Source organism: Brachionichthys hirsutus, unplaced genomic scaffold (genome assembly GCF_040956055.1).
Source record: "Brachionichthys hirsutus isolate HB-005 unplaced genomic scaffold, CSIRO-AGI_Bhir_v1 contig_202, whole genome shotgun sequence".
NCBI lineage: Eukaryota > Metazoa > Chordata > Actinopteri > Lophiiformes > Brachionichthyidae > Brachionichthys > Brachionichthys hirsutus.
Genome location: NW_027180319.1, coordinates 442710 through 469482, shown reverse-complemented (window position 1 = coordinate 469482; position 26773 = coordinate 442710). Strand labels below are relative to the sequence as shown.

Below are 26773 nucleotides of genomic sequence, written 5' to 3'. Positions count from 1 at the left end.
TACCCGCCTCTCACCTGTGGTCAGCTGGGATAAGCCAGCACCCGTGACCCGCACGGCTGTAGACGAGACGATTGAAGTCAACTCGTCTACAAGACAATGGACGGATGGATGAATCATGTGGTTAAGGGTCTACAGGGGCTTTTGACAACCTGTAAAACCCTCGATGTGTCCTTTTTGCCAGGCTGTTTCAGCGTCACATCCCCAAATGCCATCTAGCCCATCAGGACAGAGTTGCTAACACACGTCTTGCCCTTTTGCCTTTACCATACAGACCCCCCTGCTGCTACCGCATTGCAAAACTCACCTCAGGCAGCGCAAGATGGGCTCCTCTGTTATAAGCATCTTGTCAAGTTTGCATGAGCCTGCTTTTGTGGAAAGTAGGTCATGGCTGCCATCTGAGAATTAGGAGGAGAGAGCGGCGGTTTGCTTAAGATCCTCTGCATGCAGGGATGTTGCGAGAAGTTCTGGCCATTAGATCGAACCAGTATCTCCCACGCCCCCGCCACCTCATCTCTCGCATCATGTTCCACGGTCTTAGTGATGACATTTAGTTGTGCTGCTGCTTTCACACAACAGATTATGAGTCAGTGTCATCATTGAATGCAGTGGTTTAACACCTCAGAAGATTGATGGATGCAGCCAACTACTTGGTTAAGCCACAATTTGTTCAATGGCGGCATGAAAAAACACAAAATCACCCTGACTGTAATGCCTCCCTTGAGCACCGTCCCTCAATTTGTATCTATTTTAAATGCATTTTTTGCTGTACTTTTGTTATTATAATGAGCTTTGTGATTGCTCAGTGGTAAGCCACATGAAGTGCCTGCTGCCAGTGACCATGAGTAAGACCATTGTGTTTTAATAAAGTACCATGTACTTTCTTGAATACTTAGTCATGCCAAAATGTATTGGCTTTGTAAAGTCACACTGACAGCATATTTACAAATCCTTCCTTCCTTTAAGTCTCCATTCTCGGTGCTTCGATCAAGTTTTCTTTTCACACTATTATACGTTCGTTTCTGCTTTGTGTTTCTCTCCGTCAGTCCATCCCCAACTCTCCTATTGTCATTCATTTTACCCAGGTGAGGAAACGTGTTCAACCCCCATATAGTGTCAATCATAAGGCATCACAACCCGAAACCAGCCCATTGCTAATAAAGCTCTTACTCATTATCTTGTGGGAGATTTTTCTGTTGCAAAAAAACCACAAATCATTATGTATTATTGAGACACTTCCCTCTGTGTCAGATGTGACTGACACTTAAAACTCTATGAACAACGCTGCTCATTTAGTTTTTTTTTATGAAGGTCCTCATCTTTTTTTGACATACTGGCTTTTAAATAAAATTCTGCTTCAGAAAAGAACTGTGCACATTCTCTGTAATTCTTTCTCACTTCAGCACCAGATATGGGCTGAATATAGTTTGCATGACTCCAAATGTCATTGCTCAGGACCACATGGAGGTTTGAGTTTATCTTTGCCTTTGAGTAGATTATTATTATTTTTTCTTTCTAATTTTATCACTTTTAGGGCCACATCCCTTTCCTAAGTTCTTAACTAAAGACAGACTGTGTTTTTGCCTTGCTCTGTTCTGACAAAACAAAGCAGCCATTACCCGTGGTGAGCTGTCCGCCCCTGCCCGTCCATCAGTCCTCCATCTGTACAAATAAGAGTGCTGCTGTTTGAGTGGTAAACAAAATAAATGAATGGCTCAATAATTCTGTCCGTTTAGCTTTGATTTAAACATCATCAGCCGCAAGGACAGAATACAGCATGGCAGCACACATGTACCTTTCAGTTTTCCAGGAAGCAGATATATATATATATATATATATATAAGATATATATACATATATTGGCCCTGAGCACCACAACAGTCTCTATTTATTTATAGCTACATATGCTCTGATATCTGTATTTGCTCTGTTCTGTGGACTATTGGTGTATATTGTACTACATCAAAACATTATGGAGCTGGCAGGCCATTCAGCTATGCTCGCTGATCACTCTCAGGGAGCCGAGGACTCGGTGGCCGTACAAGCCAAGAGCACCAGGAGTGCTTTTTAAGACCCTGACAGAGCTTTGTGTGGAGGCAAATGAGAACACATTAAAACTAAATGGCCCGCAGGGACTCGGCTCTCCTTCCTACTGCTTTCCTGTTGTTTCACTGACCTTGCTGCTTCACTCGAAATATCACAGTTGCTTTCTATCTTCTTTCACAGACTAAAAAAGCTCATCTTTTTAAGAAGCACCTGACATCGGTCTCTTCTTGCTGAATTATATCCTCCTCTCTCAGAGCTCCCTCTTCTAATCTGCTCTCCCTGAATTAAAAAAAAGAGGCTTTTCCACCCTCGCGTTTTCTACGATTGTGTCACAGTGGAGCCTTTATTTTATTTTAAGAATTTAGTATTATTTTTACAATTATGGCTCCTCTATTTTACTGTCATCGCCTCTCCATTTACATTCAACCTCCATTACCACTTACTTTTGCAATTGTTTGATTTCATTGCTTTAATTTTTGTTGTGTGTCCAGTTTACTTTGTAAGTTTAGGTGTGTTACAGGTTTTGTGTTTCTTTTTTATTTTCAAATTATTTGTCTATATGTCATGTCTATCAAACCAGTGCTGGTATCCTCCCCTTCCTCTGTTTATATATTCTCCACACCATGCTAGTTTACCGATGCATCTTTTTTGTGTTTTTTGGAGTCAATAGCTATCAGGGTGTGGCACCTCCGGCAATGTTTTGGTTCTTTCAATAATTATACTCCATGTGGAAAAACTGGTATTTGTTCTTTGACAAGGCTTTGATGGAGAAGCTGGCTGGCATGCCATTCAGGAGAAGCTACTTGCAGTGGCAGCTGTCTGCATTTGACACGGAGAACTGCAGGGGCTTCTTATTTCCAGAGGAAGCCATCACCTGTCAAGCATCACTAATGTGTTTATTGTTACTCCAAAGACCAACTTGTTCCTATCTGGTTATTTTAGAGAGTAAAAAAACAAGTTGGTAAAAACAAGAAATGTGTTCTTTTAGGAACAACCTTTCCTTAATACTAAATCAAATTTACAGTACATTCTACTCACTCGATGTCTATTATGGGCAGATTACGAGTCACTGTGTGAGGCTCCTAATCTTGCCAACAAAATATCCACACTGAAAGAAACACAATCTTATTAGTGTCATTTTGTGGCTCTACGATGCATTTTATGTCCTTTTTAAGTCAATATGCATTCATTTATGGATTTGCATATTTCTGTGTTAGCTTTACATTGCTTTGCAGCCACTTGAGTGACTTTGTAACAAATGAAAGGTTCTGTACTGGGAGTCCCCTAATCCTTCTGAACACAGGCAAATATGAAGATGTGATGACCAAAGAGCACAGCTTCATGTTCTGTGGTAGACGTGCTCTAGTCTAAAGGTAATCCTGTCTGACTGTGTATATTAGGACTCACTCACTGGCCATCATTTTGATAGAATAGTGTCCGTGTGTCGTGTGTGTGTAAGATGAAGATAGGGCGTGCATCAAGGAGAAGCAGTTATTTAAATGAAAGCAAGGGAAATATGACAAACAAATCACATTTTCATCAACCTTGAGCTCAATCTCCCCCCAAAGTCCCTTCTTTCCTACTGTAGGTAATTGGTCGACTCTGAAGACCTGAGAGAACTGCGGCATGCGTGGTATTTGATTTATTTATTGTTGTCATTATAAAATGAATTGCACAATGAAGTTATGATATAAGATTGGAGAGTCAGTCCTGAGTTACAGCAACTTGAGCTCTTGACTTCTGTAAGTTCATAATCATGAAATTCTTAAAATAAATAAAAGCCACTGAAAATTCTGCACAGTGGTAAGATCAATTTGGAATAAATACATTAAAAATAATCTCCGTACAAATACATTTACCTGTGTTCAACCAACAAATTGATGCAGCTTTAATTGACTATCTCTCAGATTAGATGTCAAATAAACCTTGACGCACACAAAAAGTGTATTTTATCATCTGTTCAGAAGACACAATTGTGCCCTCTCGTACACCTCAGTGCGCTTTAGTCCCCGAAACAGGACGTTTTCTCATTGCCAACCATGTTATCCAGCTCCTGTGTTCTTGCAAAAATAGAATCCTGTTATTTTGACACCTGGCTAAATATCACCGCGGCTGAGTCTAATTCCAACTGTGAGCCTTGTTCCTTTACTGCTGGTGTAAATTCCCTTTGTCACTTCGTCAACATGGAAATCCTAATTTATCTGGCGCTCCAATTAGCATGAGGACTCAGGTGCTGAAGTGTCACACATGTGATTCAATATAACCATTTGCTTTGATTTCCCTTAAGCCTGGTTTCTGTTATTAACAGGAAAACAAGAGCTTCCCTCTCGCTATTGTCACATGACTGCATTTTGTATTTTCAAATTGAGCTCTGCTGCTTTCCACATATTCTTATTCGTATTCTTCAAATTATGTTGTACTTCTACATTTGTATACTGGGATCCTAATTATTGTGTAGTGTAGGTGTGTACTCTGTTGTTGCTTTGCTGTGATGGTTCTGTACTCCTACTTCTGAACTGATCTTACAAAACCTTCATTTAAATAAAATAATCACACAAATCTGCTCACATCAACTCTTCATGCTTCTTTCTTCCACTCTTTATTGGTACTCATCCAAATTTTCTCTTAAAATGATGACAAAAAAACTCCAATGACAATACAACATTAACAAGCGACAGAGCTTGACTGTAATAAATAAAAAATAATTACAGTTCTGAATACAGAGGTGAAAGTGATGTGTGGTATGTTAAAATATAAAATGGGAAGACACCCCTGAAGTTTTTAGCCAGCATAGATTAAATCATGTGTAGGAAGGTGGAACTGGATTCATTTGAGGACTATTATTTGTCTATGGGTTTACCTCATGTCACAAACCTGCAAAAGGTTTTGTCATGCAAAGACATAACATTACTATAATTTTATACTTTTCCAGAATCTTTCAATCTTCAGGTTTCCTCTCGTGTGACAACTTAAAGGTCAGCATTTCTACCTTTACATTTATATTTGTATTACCTTTTATTCTTGTGTGGAGAGGAATGCACGAGGTGTGTCATAATATTCCAGAATGTACAATAACCAATATATTTAATAATAAAATATTTATATTACGGTAAATCAATATGTATATGATAATATTGAATACATAGTTCAGATTAGATGTTAGGATTTTGGATCTTTTTCTTAATCAGTTCATAAATGTAACTGCTCTATCAGTTTATCACTCAGGTGGAGTTTCATTTCACTGCAGACTTTCTTACACTTGGCACAGTTTTTGTTCTCCAACCAGACACTCTGTGGAACAGACAAACCTGACATGACATCCAATTGGGCTTCAAGACCTCCATTATCTCGGTTCCCATAAAACCGAGGACTACAGGATTTAATGACTTTCCGCTCTGCTCTTCTCTCTGCTGCACCTGCAGTCTGTCAGCCTCCTGAAGTTTGTAGATGACACCGCCCTCATTAGTGTCATCTCTTACGGTCGGCCTACAGGTTGGGATATCGTCCATTCAGTGCTCAGTGCTGCGAACGCAGCCGAGATCGGTAATCGGTTTCAGGGAGGACTCAGCCCCTCAAGCACTTATATATAAACCAGCAATAAAGTAATTCCTGTTGTATATAAATGTGTTCTAGGAGGTACAATTGTCTTCTAATAAACTCATAAGATCCTGGCTGAGAATGTCATCACAACAATTCATTTACATTTAGTGATCACTTTGCTGTTTGCTGCTTGACCATTTCATCTCAAAGCATTTGCTACAACGGTGCTAATGTCTCCTCCCAGTCGGATATGTGTGACGTAGTCCAATTCTGTTTGGTGATGCGTTTTCTATGATAAAGTGAGGAGGAGATAATTAAATTGATAAATGAAAAAATATGAATGAATAATTTTTGAAGAGCTGCAAAAGAGGGCACTGAACAGAAAGACCCCCAAAAAGGGCCATTACAGATTCACTGGGACATGTAATTTTAGTGCTCAACAATAAAGTTTCTAGGAGTAATGCTTTAATTTTATAGTTTGTAAATAAAGATGGCCAATAGAGATGGACCTGCTGCAATGGAGTGCAGTGAAGTGTATTGTAGCGATCACGGGGGCCGGTCACTGTGTGTGTGTAAAGCACAACCCAGTCACTCCCATGATGCATTGCGCCTCACACACACACAGTGACCGGCCCCGTGATCGCTTGAGCTCGCTACAGTATCACAACCCAAACCAAGTCATTTTCCATTAGATGAAGTCACATGGATAAGGAATATTACTTTTTATCGTTGATAATGATTGTGGTTTAAATACTAAAATGGTTGCATTTCAGACTTGAGTACCGGTATATTGATGTGGATTTCTCTCATATCTAGGTCTAAAAATTATTGACTGGGTCTAACCATGTTGAGTATATTGACCTGAGTATCACCAGTTGCGATAAATAAGTAGTAAAAATTTCAAATCTTGGTATATCTGTTCATTAATTTCTGCTCTGAAGAGCTAAATCAATGTTGGAGATATTTTGAAGAACATTTGACCCAGGCGATTCTTTGAATTCATCATTGTGATAATAGCTGTGCCTTTGACACATAATCTCATAAAGAGATTCTTATCAGATCCTAATAATGCTAATTACACTACTTTTACCCGCACAATTAGGTACATCCTTGAGAGTCACTTCTAAAACTGTGATCTAATCTCAATGGCAGAATTGATATACAATAAATTCACTATAATATGCATACAATACTGTACTAGCCAGTTGCAAGACGTATACTTTCTAATAGAGCAACTTAAGCCAAAACTATACGTAGACGCAATTCACATGGTCTAGTGTTCATGAATAAATTCCATTCACACAGACAAAAAATCAGATACGGGTCTCACCAAACGATAATCGAGTTGTGAAGTAATTATAGAGCAGAATTAATGATCACGGCTGAGTTGAAGGAAAGATTTGCCGGTTCTGAAAAGATCAAAGTTCCTTAAGGGAATCTGCACCATAAAGGCTCGATACGTGCTTGATCCTTGGTCCAAACCGTCATTTGTATTTCAAGCATCTCCCCATCACTATGATGCCAGACCTTTTGAGAGCGATTCTAAAAAGAGGGTGAACTCTGAGCTCAGCTCGTCAAATCAATCTAGTCACAGTGGGGGGGGGGGGGGGGTTCATTACTGGAAGGGCTGAGAAGGGCTGAGGAGCTATATGATCAGCTCTCTTATATCACTGTGAACCTCCACTCTTTTTACCTAATTGAATTCTCCAGAAGAGATACCCCCAGCTGCAGATTTATCATATCCCAAAATTGGACGTGGCTAGTTCTGTGATGGACATGCGCAGAATCTTTAATCCTCTCCTTATGCTGTAAAATGAGCACTGTGGTTTCTGCCAGGCTTTGACTTGCCCCACTGTAGACAACCGGCCCCCAGGCATGAGTCTTTTCCTGTACCAGCAGGAGGTGCACACATCATATTTCAAATATGCTGCCTCTCATGTACAGTAAGAACATCGTTCAAAACAGATGGCATCATAATCTGTAATCAAACCTACTTAAATGCAGCTCACTGCACAATATGTCTCTTCTCAAAATCTTTCATTATCTTCACCTGTTAACTCTCTCTCTCGTGGTGACAACGTCGCATTGCCAGGATGGGTCAAGTGCAGAGTAAATGTCACATCATTGTGGAATAAATAATTTAATGTAATTGTATTGTGTATGATTGCACTCCATGTATAGCTCATTTCTGTTCAAGACTAAATTCTTTGATGGTGATTTTGTCTCTTGCTGTATCATTACCGGTTAATTTAAGTCAGATACATGCACGTAAATGTGTCCTAAAATCACATTCATCTGGTTTGAGTCTATGATTAAATGAAACACGAACCATATTTATACCAAGCGCTTGGTCTGGGCTTTGTCTGCAGAGAAAAGCGAGGTCAGTTTATGTCTTTCAGAGATTAGGTTTAATAATTTAAAATTTATAATGATCTGAAATGAATATTTCCTAGATAATGGACGGTGCTCCTAACTAAAAGCGGTCTGGGACTAAAAATTAAGCCTGCTCTTATCCTGTCCAAACCTATCCTATCCTACTCCATCCTATATCCTGTAATTCTACAATACAAAGTAGTAAAACAAGAAGTAATATCCTATTAATCTTATGATATTCTGTTATATCCTATCTCACCTTTTACTGTAATCTATCCCACTTTGTCCTGTCCTTTTCGCTCCTCACCCGTTCTCGTTTTCCTCACTTCATGGACTCTAGTACAGCATGTGGTGAAGATGGGAAGCAGGAACAAGAAAGCATGTAATTATATGTTTCTCCAGATAAAGTACACTTTATGTCTCTGGCTTAAGGCCACCCATGTTTGCATATAATATGAACATTCTGGCAGAAATCCAGTGCTATATGGTCACTTGAACATCTAATGGTTAGCAGGACAATGGACACTCAAGAGCACTAGAGGTATAACTGCTGACAGCAGCAGAACGCCTTATGGATATTATGGTTGGTTGTGGCTGTGAATGGAAAAATCATCTTGCTATATGGTTTCTTATCAGCAAGAAACTTGAGCCGAGTGAAGCCATCGTATCCATGCTCAGGAATCATTATTTTTCGTTTTGTGTTTTTTACACTATTTTCTTTAGCTATTAATGTTGTCTTTTTTCAATTTCATTCTCTGTCTACCAGATGTTAACATAAAAAGTGATGCGCAGTTGATCGCCTCGTTTATGATTCTCCTTGTTCACAGCGGAAACAGACAATCCTTGAATAGCTCAGACTATTTTTATTTGACTAAAGAGCTCCACAGCTGAGGAACGCACTCCAATGTGAGAAATACAAAGCTTCATCCAAATATTTAACCGCAGCATTGCCTCAAAGAATGCATGCAAGGAGTCGTCTGTGACAAAACAATAATTGCTACCCAAATTGTGTTGATTCCTCTCAGCTCGACAGAGCATTTTAGCATCTGTACCAGAATGTTTTATTTTAATGTCTGACAACTTTATGATATTCAGTTGCTGTAACACCCTATACAATGTTTGGTGTGGCAGGGAATCTGTTTGCAGCAAGAAAGAATAAAAACACTCTGTACACACGACACTACACTAGATTAGATTTACTTCATGCCAAGCTGGTTAGCAGCTCGAGAAGTTGGTGAAGATCACCTTCAGTTAAGTACTTCTCTAATCAGTCATGTAAATGCATCATAGTGTGTTGCATTTACTTCATTCTTGCAAATTCCCCATATGCACAAGACACACACTGTGTAGTGTGGAAGAGTGCACACATTAACAGCGAGCCAAACACCTTTCTTAATGGATATGGAAGTCTGGATTTAACTAAGGAAATAGGTAAGAGCCTTCATAGGATAAACTAAATGGTTAGTTAAAACAAATAATCTAAAATCAACAGTACAACTCATGGCTGTGTTTAATAGTGAAAGTTAAATAATTTCTACACACAGTACAGTAATGCAAAGAGAACCCAAGGGATTGGGACTCAACAGCTGTGTAACCTTAAGAAAACAACTTAGTCAGTATAATCACAGAATAGGCTTCAATATAAGATTGTACTCTGGAGTGGTGGAAAATATAACAATGCCATAATTCATTGGGATCAGATAATCATTACTAATGAAATAGAAAAATGTATTGTTCAGCATAATTTATTCCATACTATGATCAAAATGCAGTAACAAGCCACACAGTGTGTGTGTGTGTGTGTTGTTGTTTTGTAAAGATTATATGTTGTACCTTGAGTAATGGCCAGGTCCACTGAGACAAACGTTTAGTAGAAATAACTGTTTGGCTGATCAGCCCATAATCAGGGCCATCCCTCCCCAAGAGGATCAGGAAAACTCTGGCAGCTAAAACAATCAATATAAATCTCATTCGTGTTATTTTCTTTTCATCTTCTGTGTCCTTAAGTGTTTCACTATTTTCTCTCTGTCCCACTATTTGTCTATCCCCATGGATTTTTCAGTTGCAGTTGCTCGAAAAATTGGGCTGTGTCCTCAGTGCTGAATCCATTGTTTCCATGCAGGGGAATCGTTTTTAATAAAGCTATAATTTGGTCAATTTGGTCTGTCACTTTTATGTCGATATCATATTCTCCAGATCACTGTCTCTGCTGTAAATGTAATTGAGACAAATTGGCACAATTTGCTCGGTTTTCATATTTTCCCAGTGAGAGTGCAGCGGAGGAGTGAAGTGGGTCCATTTGTTTTATGATGTTCTGTCTGCCAATGTGAAATCAGAATCATGTTTTTTTAATTTTAGACTTTAGCAGACTCACTGAGCATGCATGCTCATTTTGTATCTTGTGACCGACATGGGAATGAAATTAGAGAGGAAAGTGAGTAATAAATTCCTGTCACTTTAAATGCCCTGTACAGCGCCTGCTGTAGTGTTCACTTGGAAAACACTTCATTGTCACTTCCTTTGGTAAAAATTGACAGTGACATGACGTAGAGTAGGGATGGGAATCGAAAACAGCTTCTTGTTGAGTAGCCGTTCCCAGTCTTTCATTTCCTTGGAATCGTTTGCCATTTTTGCAACTAACTGGACCGTTCCACGGAATCTGAAATGGAATCGTATGAATCTTATCAATTCTCACACCTAATGTAGAGTATAAAATATGTCAGATCCTGACCAAAAGAAGGAAGGCAGATATTTTCATAGGCTTATACATTAACAACGAGAAGCCGACATCTGTCAGTGTGTGATTACATTTGCATGAAGGAAAGGGTTTTGTGGGATACCTCACTGAGCAAAAATGGAGCAATCATACTCAACAATACTCGATTCCCACTTATACGCTTTGAATGCTAAATGTCCCTCATGATTGGTTCAGAGGCTGTCTTACTCCAGCCGACAAGTTACAGTAGACGTTCAGAGAACAGACGTTCTGATCTTCATCATCTTGACTTCCTCCGTGTCCCTTTAATTTGTCTCCCGACCCCCGTCTTTAATGCTGCTCGCATGCATTTGCACACAAAAAATGCAAAGACAAACAGTTTATCTGATTGATGTTGGGTATTTGTTTTAATCTAGAGAAGTGCCACTTCACCACTGTGTTACCCCCTCTGAAGTGTTTGCGCTATAGAGGAGTGCTTCTCTGTCTCTGTGAAAACAGGGGAGGGAGGCACATTGTAGATCAATATCCCTGGAACACACCAGGGACATTCTATTTTATTAAACATTTTCCCATTAAGGCTGCGGTGCAGGCTTTGTAGTTCCTTCCAACAAAGTTGTAAATCACAGACAGACAGCAGTATTGGAAACAATTGGTGGAATCAGAGGAGATTACTGAGAAGTACCAGATATCTGGTGGTTGTGCTACTAGGGACCTCGTGTCTCATCTTCTTGTATTATCATGCATTTGACACGATGGTTTGGTTCAGTGATACCATAGCAACAAAATCTTATTGTGTTCATCCCAGCACACATCTTCATGTTGCAGCCACAAATCAAGTAAATAACCTGTTATCCTGCATGGAAACCTTTTTATTTACAAACAGAATTTGCAACCACAAGCAATGTGGAGTAAAGTTGCGAAGTGTCTCGCTAAATATAACTTAAAATATGTTCTTAGATGACAAAGCAAAACCACTCAGAGAGTGGAAACCTTTGCCAAGTCTGTAGCATTTGGAAGGGTTTGTGGAAGAGGTTAATCTCAATTGTGGTCGCATAGTCCTAACGTTGTAAGTCATAAAATATGATGAAAACTGTCCAACATCACAATGTTAAAGATGCTCTATAAAATTCCAGGAACCAGATCCTGATTATCACCAAATTGTAATCACCACTGGGATATTGTATGGCTGACTTAATCTGGGGAAAGGTTTGTGCAAACCCTTTCATAAATCTTTGTGTTGTTCTGCTAGCAGATAAAAAAAAAATCACATAGCCTCCTTGATGGAGGCAACCACTCTTTCTTTATTTCCTTCATCCCGATTGGATCCGGAATGTGGATACTGTCGCTATCCAGATTTTCCCATTTACTTATAATAGATGCTTTATAAAGAAATATAGTAAAATATGCTTGAAATTCACTCACAATTGAATTGTGGATAAAAATCACAGTCATAAAGGGGTCCGATATGCACTATCATGCAAAATATCTTCTAGATCTGATCCAGGAAATAAATATGAAATTTTAACATTAAAACCCCATTTGTGAGGGTTGCTATGGTGATGCTATGGTTTGCTGCAGGTTGATTTCTGCCCCTGCACAGCTGAGGTGGCATTGTTGAACTGAACGAGACGCACCTGTTACACTCATCTCACCGAATCAGCGCCTGACTCTCTGGACAGTTCTCTGCCAGAATATTCTCTCTGTGTTGTCAGTGTTTCAGGATCTCCTGTTCTATGTGTTGTCTCGTATTCCCTAGTTCTATCTTTAATACCTGAGGAAACAGATCCAGTTGAAACTTTCACAACAGAACAATTATGTTTTTGGACACTTTCAATAATATCTCTCTTATTAAACTCCACAAAGGAGGTTCTGTTTTTGCTGGCTTTTACCAAGACGCTGTGGAATTAGTAGTGGACAGATGGATTTGTTGTATCTTCAAAAGCTCTGGATCTAGATGCAGAAGAATCTACCAATCCTGAAGGTGTGCTTTTTGTGAATAACTTCTAAATGAATAATGATATTAATGTGAATCCAATTGCTAAACGGTTTGTTTTTGTGGTTAGGGAATCCAAAAATACAGATAAAATAAATGTAGGGTCATTATGTTTGTTGTAAATCACAATATGAGACTGAGGGGCTCGGCGGAGGTCTGCACTCTCCCAGTGCTTTCCCAGCTGCATCTTACTTCTCATGTCCTTTTGCCACATGTTTTGGCTTTAGGGAGGAAGATTTAGCTGCATTAGGTAGAAGTTTGTATAATGATGAAATGACCTCTGGGGAAAAGCAAATGACATGGAGCAACAAAGGCAGATATGGTGGACATATCTTATTTTGCTCATTTTCTAGATTGTCATCCTGCTTAATGTTGTTGCTCTACTTGTGAACCTGACTGTGTTCATGCTACTATGGCTATTACTATGGTTCCCCATTACTGTTAATTGAAGTATTAACTTAATTTGAACATTCTTAAATTTCAATTTATCTTGTTCTCAGTCCTCAAGTTCATTATATTAATCAAAAATACAACAATCTGATAAGAGTAACCAGCAATTCACAGGACAATCAGACGCCATCATTTATCCGTAAAGTAATTGATCTTCACAGATCAGTTCTCTTCTCAAGTCATAAATACTGTCCCTCATCTTGAACACATTTTTGATACTTTGTGGTAAAAAAGAAAAATTGTGCATGATTTGCATTATGTTGTAATCTACAATGTTGTTAAACTTAAATTATGTTGCCTCTATATTTTAACTTCTCAATTAGCACTTTGATTTCTGCTAAGATTTGTTCCATGCTAACTCAGTAATTTTGTCATTGGTAAAAAATAAAATATTTCCGGAGATCTGGAATTTTTTAAAATCCTACTCATGCTTTAAATCCTGCCAACATTGTCATTTTTTGTTTTCACCTATTATGAAATGAGAAGCAGGATGTTCACTGAGGCCCAGAACATGATAACACGTCGGGTTTGAGTGTGGAGCCCAGGGCCTCGCAACACAACAGATGGCTGTTGCTGGGATCGAATCTGTTACTGTTTGGTTCCAGGGTGTTCTCCTCAAGCGCCAGACCACCCTGCCACCCAGTTCAGATTGTACTTTGTTGGAGACCATTATCTTAAGCAGATGGAACGTGGTTCTAATTTCATAGTCTTGCATGTTAGAGAAAAGGCTAATAGATCTTACTGAACAATTTGTTCTGATAGCATCATGCTCGTTTCCTCTGTGCTTCCCAGTTATTAATCAAAGTCATGTCAGGGTAAATTTATTTAGAAAGTGCTTGTCATGAAATGCTGAACAGAGAACAAATAATTTAAAGACAGACGAGAGGAGGGAAAGAAGAGAGCCCGACTTTCATTCTAATCATGTTGTCAAGAAAACGGACCTCATGTCCCCCGTCTTCCTTTGTTTGAATGTCCTTTCTTTCCTGTGGTATTAATTTTGACAAAGCGCCATTTTAAAGATTGTTGTAGTGTCTGACTCATCAGTCTTCCTGAAATATAAAATGTTAGCATCTCATTACTTTTCAAATTATGTAGATTTATATTTTCTGTAGCATTTCCATTTGTGCGTGCTGGAAAGAGCCAGGAATAACGGGATATAGATTTAATTGTCCCTGTATTATCATAGCATCTTTGTTATTCATAACAATCGTTCTTCTCACAGCAGTCTAATCCACATGCACATTCAATGTTCTGTGGACAAGCCGAGGTTCCATACAAAGGTCCTTTCTCGTTCCTCTCTACTGTTTGGGATTGTGCTCAATTATATCATAAATAATGAATAAATAAATGTTTTGCCTGGATATATTATGATTTTTTTTTTTTTGTATTATGCAATATTGGATCATTTTCATATTATGGTGTACAATAATGCTTAAATGATATACCTGTTGTCCAGACCTGTTAGTCCTTTGTCAACGATGACAGAAAGCTAATGATACAACGACTCATTCAGTGTTGGCATGGCTGCAAAACTGATGCGTACCTCGAAAACACATTAAAAAAAAGCTTGCTATTTGTTTCCATTTGTCTAACCATTGAAATATGGTTTTCATGGAAAACAAACTCTTGCATGTTTTTACGCGCGATTGTGCTTTAGCTTCTTCAGCAGGTGTTAACGTAGCAGAAGTTAGGATGCTATGGTTTATACAGCAGCTCTCAGACCAACGTTGAGTACCTACCACAGTTTATATTTAGGCTTCCGGGTTTACGTTATTTACAGAGAATTATATGATTTACGACGACGGCCTTGCTTCCAGACAATTTTTTTTCCTCCGTTTCCTTTTTCTTCAAGCCTAGCAGATTAAACTGATGCTTCCAGCAAACAATGCTCAAATACTGCATTTGGAGAAGATAATTATGGGGGAGGTCACCAGGTGGAGGTGACTGGTACAATCTGGTTGGAAGTAAATCAAACCAGCCTATATCATCAATCAATGTGTCACACAATAGAAATTAGTTTTAGTTTGGGCTGAGTTTTAATATCCCAACCTAGTTGGCAAATCCTAACTCAATTTCCAGAGCTCACAGTTGAATCCAAATTATGACTATTCTGCAAGGAAAACAAATGACCTAAATTATTTCTTGGACAAACACCAAATAATATCAATTTTAACTGGTCCCAGCCGCCAGTCTTAGTATTATTGGAAAACCAATAGCCAACAATTAAGGCTGCCTCTCCCAAAAGTGTGTGAATGTGTAAATGTGGGCAGTGCTGTGTTGTGCTTTCAGGACCGTTTAATTTATCATTTACCATTGTAATTCTTAATGCAGATGGGTTTGATCAGTGATGGTCTCATTTTGCAGACCTGTACGCTAGTCTCATCTCTACCGAAACAGATGATGCTTCCCAGAGTGCATTGCTCACATGAACATAATTTTTTAGATGCTGCATCATTATTGCACACCAGATGCACAAAAACGTGAACAAATGCTACAGGAGCACAACCATTTGATTAGACACTTATTTCTTGCTGTTGTAATGAACACAGGCTAAAAGCTCAGCATAAAACTCAGTGAAATATGGTTCAAATTGGCAAACATTCAATTAGCCGTCTGTGTCTCATAGTTTGTTGTGCTAGCGTTGATTTGAAACCTGATATTCAGGGTGAAGGTTCTTTTAGTGTTTAATCATTGTGCTGTCTTTCCTGAACAAAACTGCAGTGCCGGTCTTGTCTGCAACATCTAATTTCCCTGGCTTAATTGACACGAGTGTGGCGTTTTGTGTTTTACCCATTACTTTTCCAACCCATGAAAGCAAAGCATTTATAAATAATATTTTAAAATGTTAATGTAAATCCTGGAGCACTATTAACTTTAACCACCATATAAAAAAGTAAAGTAAAAATAAAGTCTAGTGACATTATTTAGTAGAAATAAAGTAATCCGGACTACCTATTTAGTTGATCCCTCTCGCAAACAAGACTAAGCTTCAGATGCTGCTTTATGGCATCTATCAGAGACCAGCAGAGAGCACGCTGTCAGAACTGTTCCAATAATTGCAAAATAAATGCATTTATATTTAAAAACTTTGACAAGAGACAGTTATTTTGCAGCTGGGGACTAAAAAAAATGCTTTCATCTGTCATTTCTCCTGGAACGTTTTGCCTTTTTCCTCAGATGAAGAGGCACTTCTCATTTAGCTTTGTGTTTCTCTCTGTTTACAGACACATAGAGAACTGGACAGGACTGCAGATGCTGAGAGACGTTGATATGGAGCTCTACACTGGACTGCAGAGATTGTAAGTGTTGATGCCATAATCTGGAGGGGACCTGTGGGAGACAAGTGTCTGACACTTCAGTGTCCTACTGTGTTGTAGACTGTTAATCCTTATTTTGCATCAGATTGTCAGTATAATCTCTGCTCTGCTGGATGCAGATGTATAATACTTGTCTTATTTTGACATATTACCCAATTCTGATTCAGAAATAATAATCTATTCAGGTCTGTGCAGAGCAGAAGGAATACAGGTTGGGCCTCTTATTCTAACAGAAGATGAGGTTTAAACAAGCTTTCAATTCTCATGCTGGTGTTAACAACCCCTTTGCGTCCTTAGTCACTGATCAAATAATGCTAAAAATCAGCAGGGAAAATTGAATTAGGAGTCCCTGTTGTTCTACTGTTTTTTTGTTTTTCTTTAAACCAATGCTAGACTTTTTCTCCCTTCTTTGCTACCCTCCTCCATAAAGCCCCGTCCTTTACAGTCTCTCAGCCTGACAATCCTCCCTCAGTTGCTGCCTTTTCTTCCTTTTCATTTCTCTCTTTCTCATCAGAAAATAGTATTCTCCTTTGCCCTCCGAAGTCAGAACTGGTCCCTCCTGTGATCCTCTTGATCCTTCATCAAGAAGGCCAAGTGCAATATCTCCAGCACTAAATTAGCATTTTTCTCATTACTGCCGTCTGTCTCCTGCTGTCCGTCTTGCTTGGCTGGGGATGCCGGTTCCTCCGTGGGCTTTCCCAGGGAATGTTCTTACCTTGTGTTGTGCTTGCTGCCTAGTGGCAGCATCACACAGGGTAAGAAACTCATCTGTGCTGTGCGGTAAATTTATTACCCAACTTACTTAATTCACTAAGTTTATTGTTTCACTCTACAACTCTGATTTTAATTAAAATACAACTAAAAGGAAAAATCTAGCCCAATCAGAATTGTCTGTCCTCCCCATCCTGTCTTGAACATTCGTATCCAAGTCCACCGGTTCCTACTGAAGAAAGTAGCTGGATGATTTTGTTCAACGTTCCTCAAATAGGAGTAAATACTGCACTTTAGTAAATACTTAGTTACTAAAAACTTTATTAAATTATAAAAAGACCATTCACACTCACACCTACAGACAATTTTGGAGCGATCAATTCACCTACGTCGCATGCTTTTGTTGGTCGGCGAAAAAAGCCGGAGACCCTGGAGAGAATACGCGCTGACACAGGGAGAACGGACGCACTCCTCACATAAGAGTACTAGGCGGAATCGAACCCAAGACTGTGTTTGTTTTGATGCGACAGTGGTACCCACTGCGCTACCATGCTGCTCACACAAAGATTATACAAAGACAGACACATCTAAAGGCCGTGGATCCCCACCTCCAGGCTAAGCCACTTTATTCTGAAAAAAAAAAAACATGCATGATCAGATTTTTAGAAGGTAACTTGTAAAGTAAGAATGTGTCATTGACTTCTTTGTCACCTGTGATTAACAAATTAGAATTCAGTACCAATGCTTGATTGGTTTCCTGATTATCCGACCAGCATTGCGAGCCGTTAAAACTGGTTTATCTGCAAAGAGGCGAGGAGCATGTTAACATGCCCAGGTTAGGAGAAAAAGAAAGATATTTGTTTGGAGGGCTATTCAGTTATATTTGTATTTTATCATTTCAGAACTATCATGAATTGCAACCTGAAGGCGATCCAGCCTCGTGCATTCGCTCAGAACCCACACCTACGCTACATGTGAGTAAATATTAAATCCTAAAAATGTGTATATATTTATATGCAATGCTTGTCGTATGTGATTAAAGATGAATTAGTGACTTCCAACATGGTGATGCAGTTGATGGCGACTGGCTTTGGGAAATTTGTGGCTGCGTATCTTGACTGAGACATCCATTATTTGCCATGGGTAATTGGATTCCTATCTGCCCTGGCTATTTGTGCTTCGGCAGAGCAACATTCCAAAAGAAGCAGTTAGTCTGCAATTGCCAAAAGGACAATTTTCCAGGCGTAAACACGGTTGAAGAACTTAGTCACTGTCTTTTTTACCTGAATACATTGCCATATTTGCAATTTCCGGGAAGCAGATTGGCTTCTCTTTTACTTCTATGTGTTACTGTTGTTAGACATGAATGTCTGTGCTACACTCTGTATGCATGCATGTGTGTGTGTGTGTTTGTCTTTCAGAAAAAACAAAGTATGAATGAATGAATGAATATATTTATTAGATATAATGTTAGAGTACACAGTATTTGAGAACTTAATCTTGCCCTGGTAGTGAAGCAGAAAAGTCAGTCTAATTATCAAATTTGTGTTGAGTTATGAGCTGAGTTTTGGTAATCACAGGGCACACACTTAGATGCACGTGTGGTGAATTCTTCAAGTGATGAATTTGTGATGGTAATCAAGCTAATCAACTTTTAATTAAAGTTATTTAAATCTCTTCACTTCATTTTTCGCTTTGGATTTCCATCTTCAGATGGAATTGCTAACTCAAGGCTGAAAGATTTATTGTGGCCTTCTTTCCTCTTCCTCGATTCCCTAATGAGAAAAAAAGGCCTGTGTGGTACGGATCTGTATGTATGACCTTCAGCTCACCTACCTTTATCTTGCACACAAAGTGTCAGGTAGAAATGAAGTCCACAAAGGCACCAATACTTATTTTCACCACCTCTCAGTCCAGTGTGTTACGTGTGATGTGCTTGTCCCTGCTTGTGTCAAATTAAAGGTCAGCATCTCGAACCTTCCCACCTAGATGGTAAAAAAAAGATTTTTTTGATTGCGAAATGTCACTTTCAAAAATGGGTCACCTGGCTTGCTTGCCATCTTTGTTTTAAAGTCTGATTATTTTGTTTACCTCAGCAATATTGTTTAAATTTTAAATCCACACATTCTTTTTTTAGTTACTTCGCTTGTTTCCATCCGGTTGTGTGACATTTGTGTGATAACAACTGAAGCATTGCAGCATGCGTGATAAGCTGGGTGTTGGTGAATACATTTTTTTCAAAAATCAACACGACAGACTCCCACATGTTATATGTATTGCCCCTAGAATCAAAATATAGTAGCCATGTTCAAAGTGGGGATGCCCATAAAATGTTCTGATTTTTTTTTTTTTTTTTTTACAGTTTATCTGACAATAGTGTCAGATAAATCGGGGGATTGGTTTTTAAATGTTTCAACACTCTGAATCTTTGTCAGGTAAATGAACAGCGATACCACAAATCTGGTTTCAGATTTTTGCAAGAAGTATTGTTGTGTACGGTTTCTTGGATTATCCAGATGACACCTGCAGTCTTTGTGGTCCATATGGTGCATCAATAGCCAAACAAAAATGGAGCCGTGATCTCCTAAGTGGAGATGAATGCTTAAACTTGATATAGAGTTCAGTGACATATTTGATCTTTACACTATGTTGTAGCACACATTCAAACTCAGAGAAAGCAAAAAGGGCCCAGTGTTGAACTGGGACATCTTGTTCAGTCATTGGTAGAGGAAACGGCTGAACTTCCATTTAATATAATAACGATTAACATGGTGCTTCTCTGATATGAGCAGAAAGACGAACTCTTATGTTTCCACGAAAAGTTGTCTTTTTTTTTTTTTACCTATAGCCTTACAGAAAGTACAAGCTAATTTACCTGTATCAAAGCATTCCGGAGAAATTGTAAGTATATATGAAATAAAAATTGCAACCATTTATTAAAAGGAACAGAATGGTTGTTTATTGCGGAAAGCTTCCTCCTACACTCAGGCTATATACTTTGAAAACCAGCAGTATTCATTTCCGTGATCGGCTATTTCTCCTTCATGTAATTTATTAAGTTGAATAAATGCCTTTTTATTTCAAGGCGGAGAATACCAATATTTTTTGTTACTCTGCATAAACACACTCACCCTTGAACTGACAGCGCCTTCCTTGAAATCATTTGGTTCTTGCCCGCTGAGCTCTGTATAGTCTTGTTGGTCCTGCTTTGTAAGTGTGTGCAAATCGGAGGTTGGTATTGCTTGGAATAAGGATTGTGTGGATCTGATTTCCTCTCACAGGCTGATCTACTGCTCTGATGAGGCAAAAGCCATGTTATGGGGAGGCAAAGGGTGCTTTAGGATCTCCCTCTAATGAGATTTTGTGGCATGCCACCCCCTCATTTTTTATAAAACTCACCACCCACAATGCAGTACTTGAATTCACTCCTCAGTGAGGGAAACTGTAGTAGTTGTGCTAGTTGCGTTTATTCAGTAGAGAAATAATGCTGTTGTTTAATAATACAAACTGGATAGTTGTTGTTTTTGTTTGTTTTTTGCTGGGGAAAAAAATATGTTTACAGTATAGTATGAAGATAATTTTTCATTAAAATATGAAAGAACAAAAAGGAACATATCATGGGCACAATTTAATTAATTTAATTTCAGTGTCTTTATGAAGGATAATTTCTCAGACATGGAGGTTTGAGAGCAAATAAGCAATTCACATTGAATCAGTACATTTATATATGTAAACTGAACGCAGGTTTACCTTCGGTCATCATGCTTGAATGCTTGCTTGGGTGTGCATGCAGATAGTCACTGGAAACAAAGACTGATAATAGTATGCCATGGGGAATGAAATCTCCCATGGCTGGAAGGTCTTCAGGGAGAAACAGCCTGCTGCTCAACGATCAACTATCTACTTTGAGCCGACCACTTGATCAATTACTAATTGTGAATGGAGTAGTAGTAGTAGTAGTAGTAGTAATTTTATTTCAGTCAGTATCTTAAATGAGAACAAGGAATTTAAAAAAAAAGAAAAAATCAACAACATAACAATGACTGAAAAGGTATTGGCGGAAGTGAAACACTTATTTATGCCAAACCCTTAGTGAGTCAGTCCATGCTTTAGGTCTATAGTGGTTTTAATTGTTTAGAGAACGAGGCCTCTGTGCAAGCTGGGATAGTGCAGCTTCTTTAAAAAAATGCATTTACACGAGATCACGACTGTTATTTAAGAGGCACTTGTTAATTGCATTGCAAAATGTTTAATTTTTTTAAATAAACATTAAAATGTTGAGATCCATGATGACAAGTACTCTTGGTACTCGAAAGGATACCAGGGACGGGGCCTGCTAGCGAGCGCCTGGTGACTGGGCCTTCACCCATGAGGTCCGGTTGGGCTCAGCCCAAAACGGGTTCATGGCATGGGTCTATCCTCCCATGAGTCCACCACCCACAGCAGTGAAAGGCAGGCACCATGGCGGTCCAATCCGCAGTTGTAGCAGCTTACAACAGGGACATGGCATGTTACCTCTCTGGTGGGTAAGGAGCCAAGGAGCCCAAGCTTGTGTGGGAGGTTAAGAAGTTCTGAATAGATTTAGTGTAGCCTGAGCTGTCTTGATGGGGGGCTGGACCCTCTATTTTGCTGGAGTTGCACTGGGCGAGATGTGGAAGGTGGGATGGGCTTACTCGTAACTCCCAAGCTCAAGCTCTCTGCTTATGAATTAGTTTACCCCGGTATATGTGAACGGGTTGCTCCCCTGTGCCTTATGGTTGGGGAAAGGGTTCAGTGCATATGCCATACCTGTCAACTAATGCGGTTTTTCCATATTTTTGTACAGGAAAATCTGATTTTTGAGCAGTACAGAATTAGTTACAGGGAAATCTGTAAAGCAGGAATTCTGAAAATGCCGGGGCAAAATGATAAACGAATCCGCAAAAGGAAATGTGATTGAATCTATTCGCAGTTAGCAGACAAAGCTCTCACTTTACACTTCCGAAAACAAGAACGGGATGTGAAATAAAATGCTTAAAACCTCTCATACAAAGGTATAAAATGGTAGAGTTGGTTTCTGCAGCAGCATTCCTCCCTAAACACAGTGACTCGAACTGTGTGATGGCTGATGCTGAAGCTGAATGAGGTTTGATAATAACTTTACTGTTCACCTTTCTTGTCGCTTTCAAATAACCCTGGCATGCAGAGATACAGATCCAAATATAGAAACTGTTTATCAAAGGCTGCAGGTAGGAAATGATGCAGGAGGGAGAAAGCAATTAGGAAAGAAAACACCAAGGCAGGCAAAGAGAAACCAGGCATTGTGGGTGATCTTTACAATCATAATCACAGGACTCTAGGGCAGCTTAATACTTTTTGACAGGACTGTGCTGGTCCTCAGATGATGCTGGGTGGTAGTGGGTCACAGCGAGGCAAATAATGGCTTCAGTTAATCTGAAGTACAGGACATTTAGTCTCAAGGCATGCCAACCAGCACCACTGGATCAGTACCATCTGCAACAGAGTTTTCTCCTACCGCCTCAAGTTCAAACCTCCCACTGACAGTTCATGCATCCTCACCTTGCTGCCTTTGCGTTCTTGATGTCGCATTTAGTCTCTTGAGTGTTGAACAACAAACAGGGGGGGGGGGGGGGAAATGATACAGGCAAGAGAAAATTCTCCTCAGCCGACAGAGCAGCTAAAAATAAGTTACTTTCATCTGAGTGAATGATTGGTCTTAAGCAGTTTGCAGAAGCTTGTCTGCTCTTGGATAGGATGAGTGCTTTCAAGTTGCGGTGCAGGGGTCGAACATCCAATGTCATCATGCTCCACTCTCACACTGTTAACTGTGTGCTTGTGAGCCTGACAGTAAAAGCTGAAGCAGCAGCAGCAGCAGCTCTTGTCTGATGCAACTAAATCCTGCAGGCCAATTCTTTTGTTGTGGCCAACCTCCCCTCCTCTTCATTCTGCCTTCTTCCAACCTCACACAACACTGACTCTGCAACCTGTGCACTGACAGACAGTTGGCTGGGAGAAGCCTGGCATTCAGTGTACACAGTGCAAAGCCCTTCACCACAGGCACTGCCAATCAGATGACACTGACAAGGCACCCTCAAATGTGTTTGGACAAAAGGATGAGGATTTCTGCTGCCCAGATTGGTATTTACTGTTCCACAAGGGAGGGTATCAGCACTGTGACTCCACAGCCTGGCCTGGCCTCACACTGTACATATATGCTGTTTGGTGCCATGGCAGTGCAGCAGTGGACTGATGTCCCATCGATAGAGGCAGATACAGGTGATTGGGTTCGATAATGTGAAAAAGGAAATTTCCCCCCATTTGTGTATGATAAGATGTTTGGTCAGAAAAAAGTTGTGAGTTTCCATCCTTGAGTTTCTTTCTTCAAGGTGAAAAATAAAATAATTAAAAATAGAAGGAGCAACAATATTCATATGCTGCGACTTTGCAACAAGAAGGTGTTGGGTTAAAATCAACCAACATGACCAGGATTTTTTTTTGCGTTGTGTGAGTTTCCAAAAAATGAAAGCCGAGGGGTGATGTTCCCTTAAGGCTTAAGGGAACATCAGGCTTAAGCAGTTACAATGCAGGGAACCATAGGAGTTTTTCATTATTGCTGTGGACTGGTTAGAGGAGAATGTCATCAATATGGTACAAAGTAGACACATTAATACTGTCTCTGAATGTGTTGCTGGTAATCACAGGTTCAATAACAACTGTAATATTGGTCAGAAAAGCAGAGATGTGATTACATTTTCTCCTCATCATTCAACTCCAGTTTGTGTTATGTTTCTAATATGGAATAAAACTGTCACATATGGTTTCAAAGTGTTAGTTTGTTGTTTGTTTAACCACAATTGGTAATTAATAGTCTGCATGTTATGGATTATTGCACCTCCACCTGAAATGGCTTTATTCCTGATGGCTATTGATCTTCACAGTTAGTCAGACATTTTGCAGCCTCAGATCCTAGCCATAGAGATTAAACAGCTTGATTGAATTATGATTTTCAGAAGCACGGATTCCCTTCCTCTCTCCAGATGTCTAAACAACTGAAGTGATGTTAACAATCATATCTTAAGACTCAGTGTACCCTTTGGTAATCACTAAATATCACACATGTGTATTCTGCTGCGCACACTCACATTCTGCTGTCATTATCATGGTCTACATCAAACTTTTTTATTTCATTTTCTTAATTTCTCTTTCATTATCCTTTTTTAAGTGGCATGCATCTGTCCGAGTCAGAGAATTCAATTTATTTAATCAGTGGTTGGATTAAAAAAAGAAAAAAAGACTGGGATGAATTTCTGGCAAGCTAAATTATACAATCAGTGTCATTAAACAAACTTCAGATTTTCCTCTCAGTTTTAATGTACGACTAAAACAGAAATGTCTGAAAATTCTGACTGTTGCCATACAAGCAGTAATCTACATAGTCAGCGATACAGCAGTTTCTCCCAAAGCATGGAATACTGCAAACGTGTCATATTTAATGTATTCCTTTAAACTGCGGTGGCGCATGTTGAGGGGCAGCATGGTGGCAGAGTGGCTACCGTTGTTGCCTGCCACACATGTCCTCACTGCAATGCTTCTGTGAAAGGAAATGGGGCCATGCAATTTTCTGCAACTGTTTTGATTGGTTCACCCATCCCAATTGAAATACTTCACAGCTTCTGTCAGTGCACATAATATTCTACTACAGCGGTGAGGATTTAGGACTTACACATGTATTTCTGCAGCGCACGGTGGCACAGTGGGTAGCACTGTTGCCTCACACCATGAAGATCTTTGGTTCAAATTGGGTCCTTTCGATGCAGAGTTTACATGTTTGACACATTTCTGTGTGTGTTCTCCAGCTTCCTCTCACCACCAAAAACACGCAACATAGCTGACTTGGTCACTCTAAATTGAGCGTAGGCATGACCGAGCGTGAATGAGAATATCTCAATGTGGCCCTCCGATAAACAGCCGATTGATCCAGGGTGTACCTGGCCTTCCCTGATCCAGATAAGAGGTTGACGACAAGCTGATTACTGATTGTCTTGCCTTCGAGAAAATGAATGAATAAAGTATATTTCTTGTGTAGCTGTGCCTTTTAGGACTGCATTATTCAATGGGAAGTATTTAGAGAGTGTTATTGTACACATTAGTCCCTTCAACACAGGTGTTTTTGTGGCATATTGAGGTAGGTAAGTGATTGGAGATTGTATTTAGCTAGGAAGAGACATGTGGGTCACACATATCCATGCAAATACACTAGAAGTGAAAATCATGGTTCACTTAGGTTCGGCTTAGATTAACCCAGCAGCTGTGTTTCAGAAAAACATCCAACTTCCTGGAGATAACTCAGAATCCTGACCAAGCAGATTAATAAAGACTTTCAAGTCACCTAGCATTTTTTACTTTTTAATTGGTTGTTTGGCTGAGTCCTTGCCATTGACCTTATGGCCTTCTGGGAGTCCAGTTTATGACCTGCCTTCAACGTTTCTGAATCTACATGGCCCCACGCACAGCCCTCTATCTCAAATCTGTTAATGGGAATTAAGTTCTGGCAGACCGAGCTGGGTCAAGGTGCTTTCCCGCTGTCTGCGACTTGTAGGGTTGCCCGGCTCAATGCCAGCCACGTTACCACTGCCAGTTTAACAGTACCATATGCCCCTGCTCCTCCTTCTACTCAGCCAGCCTCATCAAAACAAGGCAAGATGGCAGCCCCAGGTGTCTGTATTTGACAGCTACAGCAGAGGGAAGCAGCGAGATGCAGAAATATTGCAATGGTAGTGATCCTTGAGCCAGGCCCACAATATAACCACCTAAATATCCTCACAGCTTCCAGGCGGCATTGTAGAAATCTTCTGCCCCCTCCACCAGAACCTTATTTGGGCATTTTAACTTATCTTTGATCAGTTCAAAGGGCTGCTGCTTTTCTATTACTCTGTTTCTCTTTGTAATTTTTTAAGTATTTATTTCTGGAAGAACATCTATGGTCCGTCCGTGTTTGTATCCATCAAAATGTGATTCCTTGGATAATCTATTTATATGTGAACCACCAATAAAAATATCGTTGTGTTTTTCTTAAACGCTTTCTTTTACATTGTGCAGTGGCTGTAGAAAGCACCATTCTTCTATATGCTTCTTTCAAAGCCGCTGTATGTAAGCTCATACAGAAGCTTGATTGGTTTCTCCATATATTGAGTTAAAGTGGTGCTGGCAAGGTTGGTGTGTGGTCTTTAAATATACTAATGCAATTGTCTGAAATGCACTGAGAATGGTCTGACAGTGTGCCGTTTAATCTATTGTATGCGTTTGGATTGTGTGGATTATTGCGAGCAATCAGAAAAAAATAAGGGAAGAGAGGGCTGAAATGTTAGAATGCCGCAGGGCCATGTTGCCTCCCGTGATCAGACAGCTGGTGCAATGAGGAATGGTGGCTGAGCTGAGGAAGGCACAGTCGCACGCAGTTGCCTGGATTCTAAATGCTTGAATATAATAACAATTGTTCAAAATCAAGTGAGATGTGGAAATGTAGTTATTTGCAAAAAAAACCCAGCAGCTCATCGGTGTGTTTAGCTCTGTCTGTAGACCATGTGGCCCCATGTACAGTCATCTAGTGGCTCCACGGTGAAGCCGTTT

General features: G+C 39.6%; 1 protein-coding gene across 1 annotated transcript in view; it reads left to right on the top strand.

The window, feature by feature from the left end:
- Positions 1-26773, top strand: part of LOC137912617 (NT-3 growth factor receptor-like) — a 111163-nt gene that overhangs the window by 6415 nt on the left and 77975 nt on the right. The window contains exons 2-3 of the mRNA XM_068756755.1: positions 16340-16414; positions 18046-18117. Of these exons, the coding sequence (XP_068612856.1) occupies positions 16340-16414; positions 18046-18117 (147 nt within the window). The remainder of the gene's footprint in view (positions 1-16339; positions 16415-18045; positions 18118-26773) is intronic.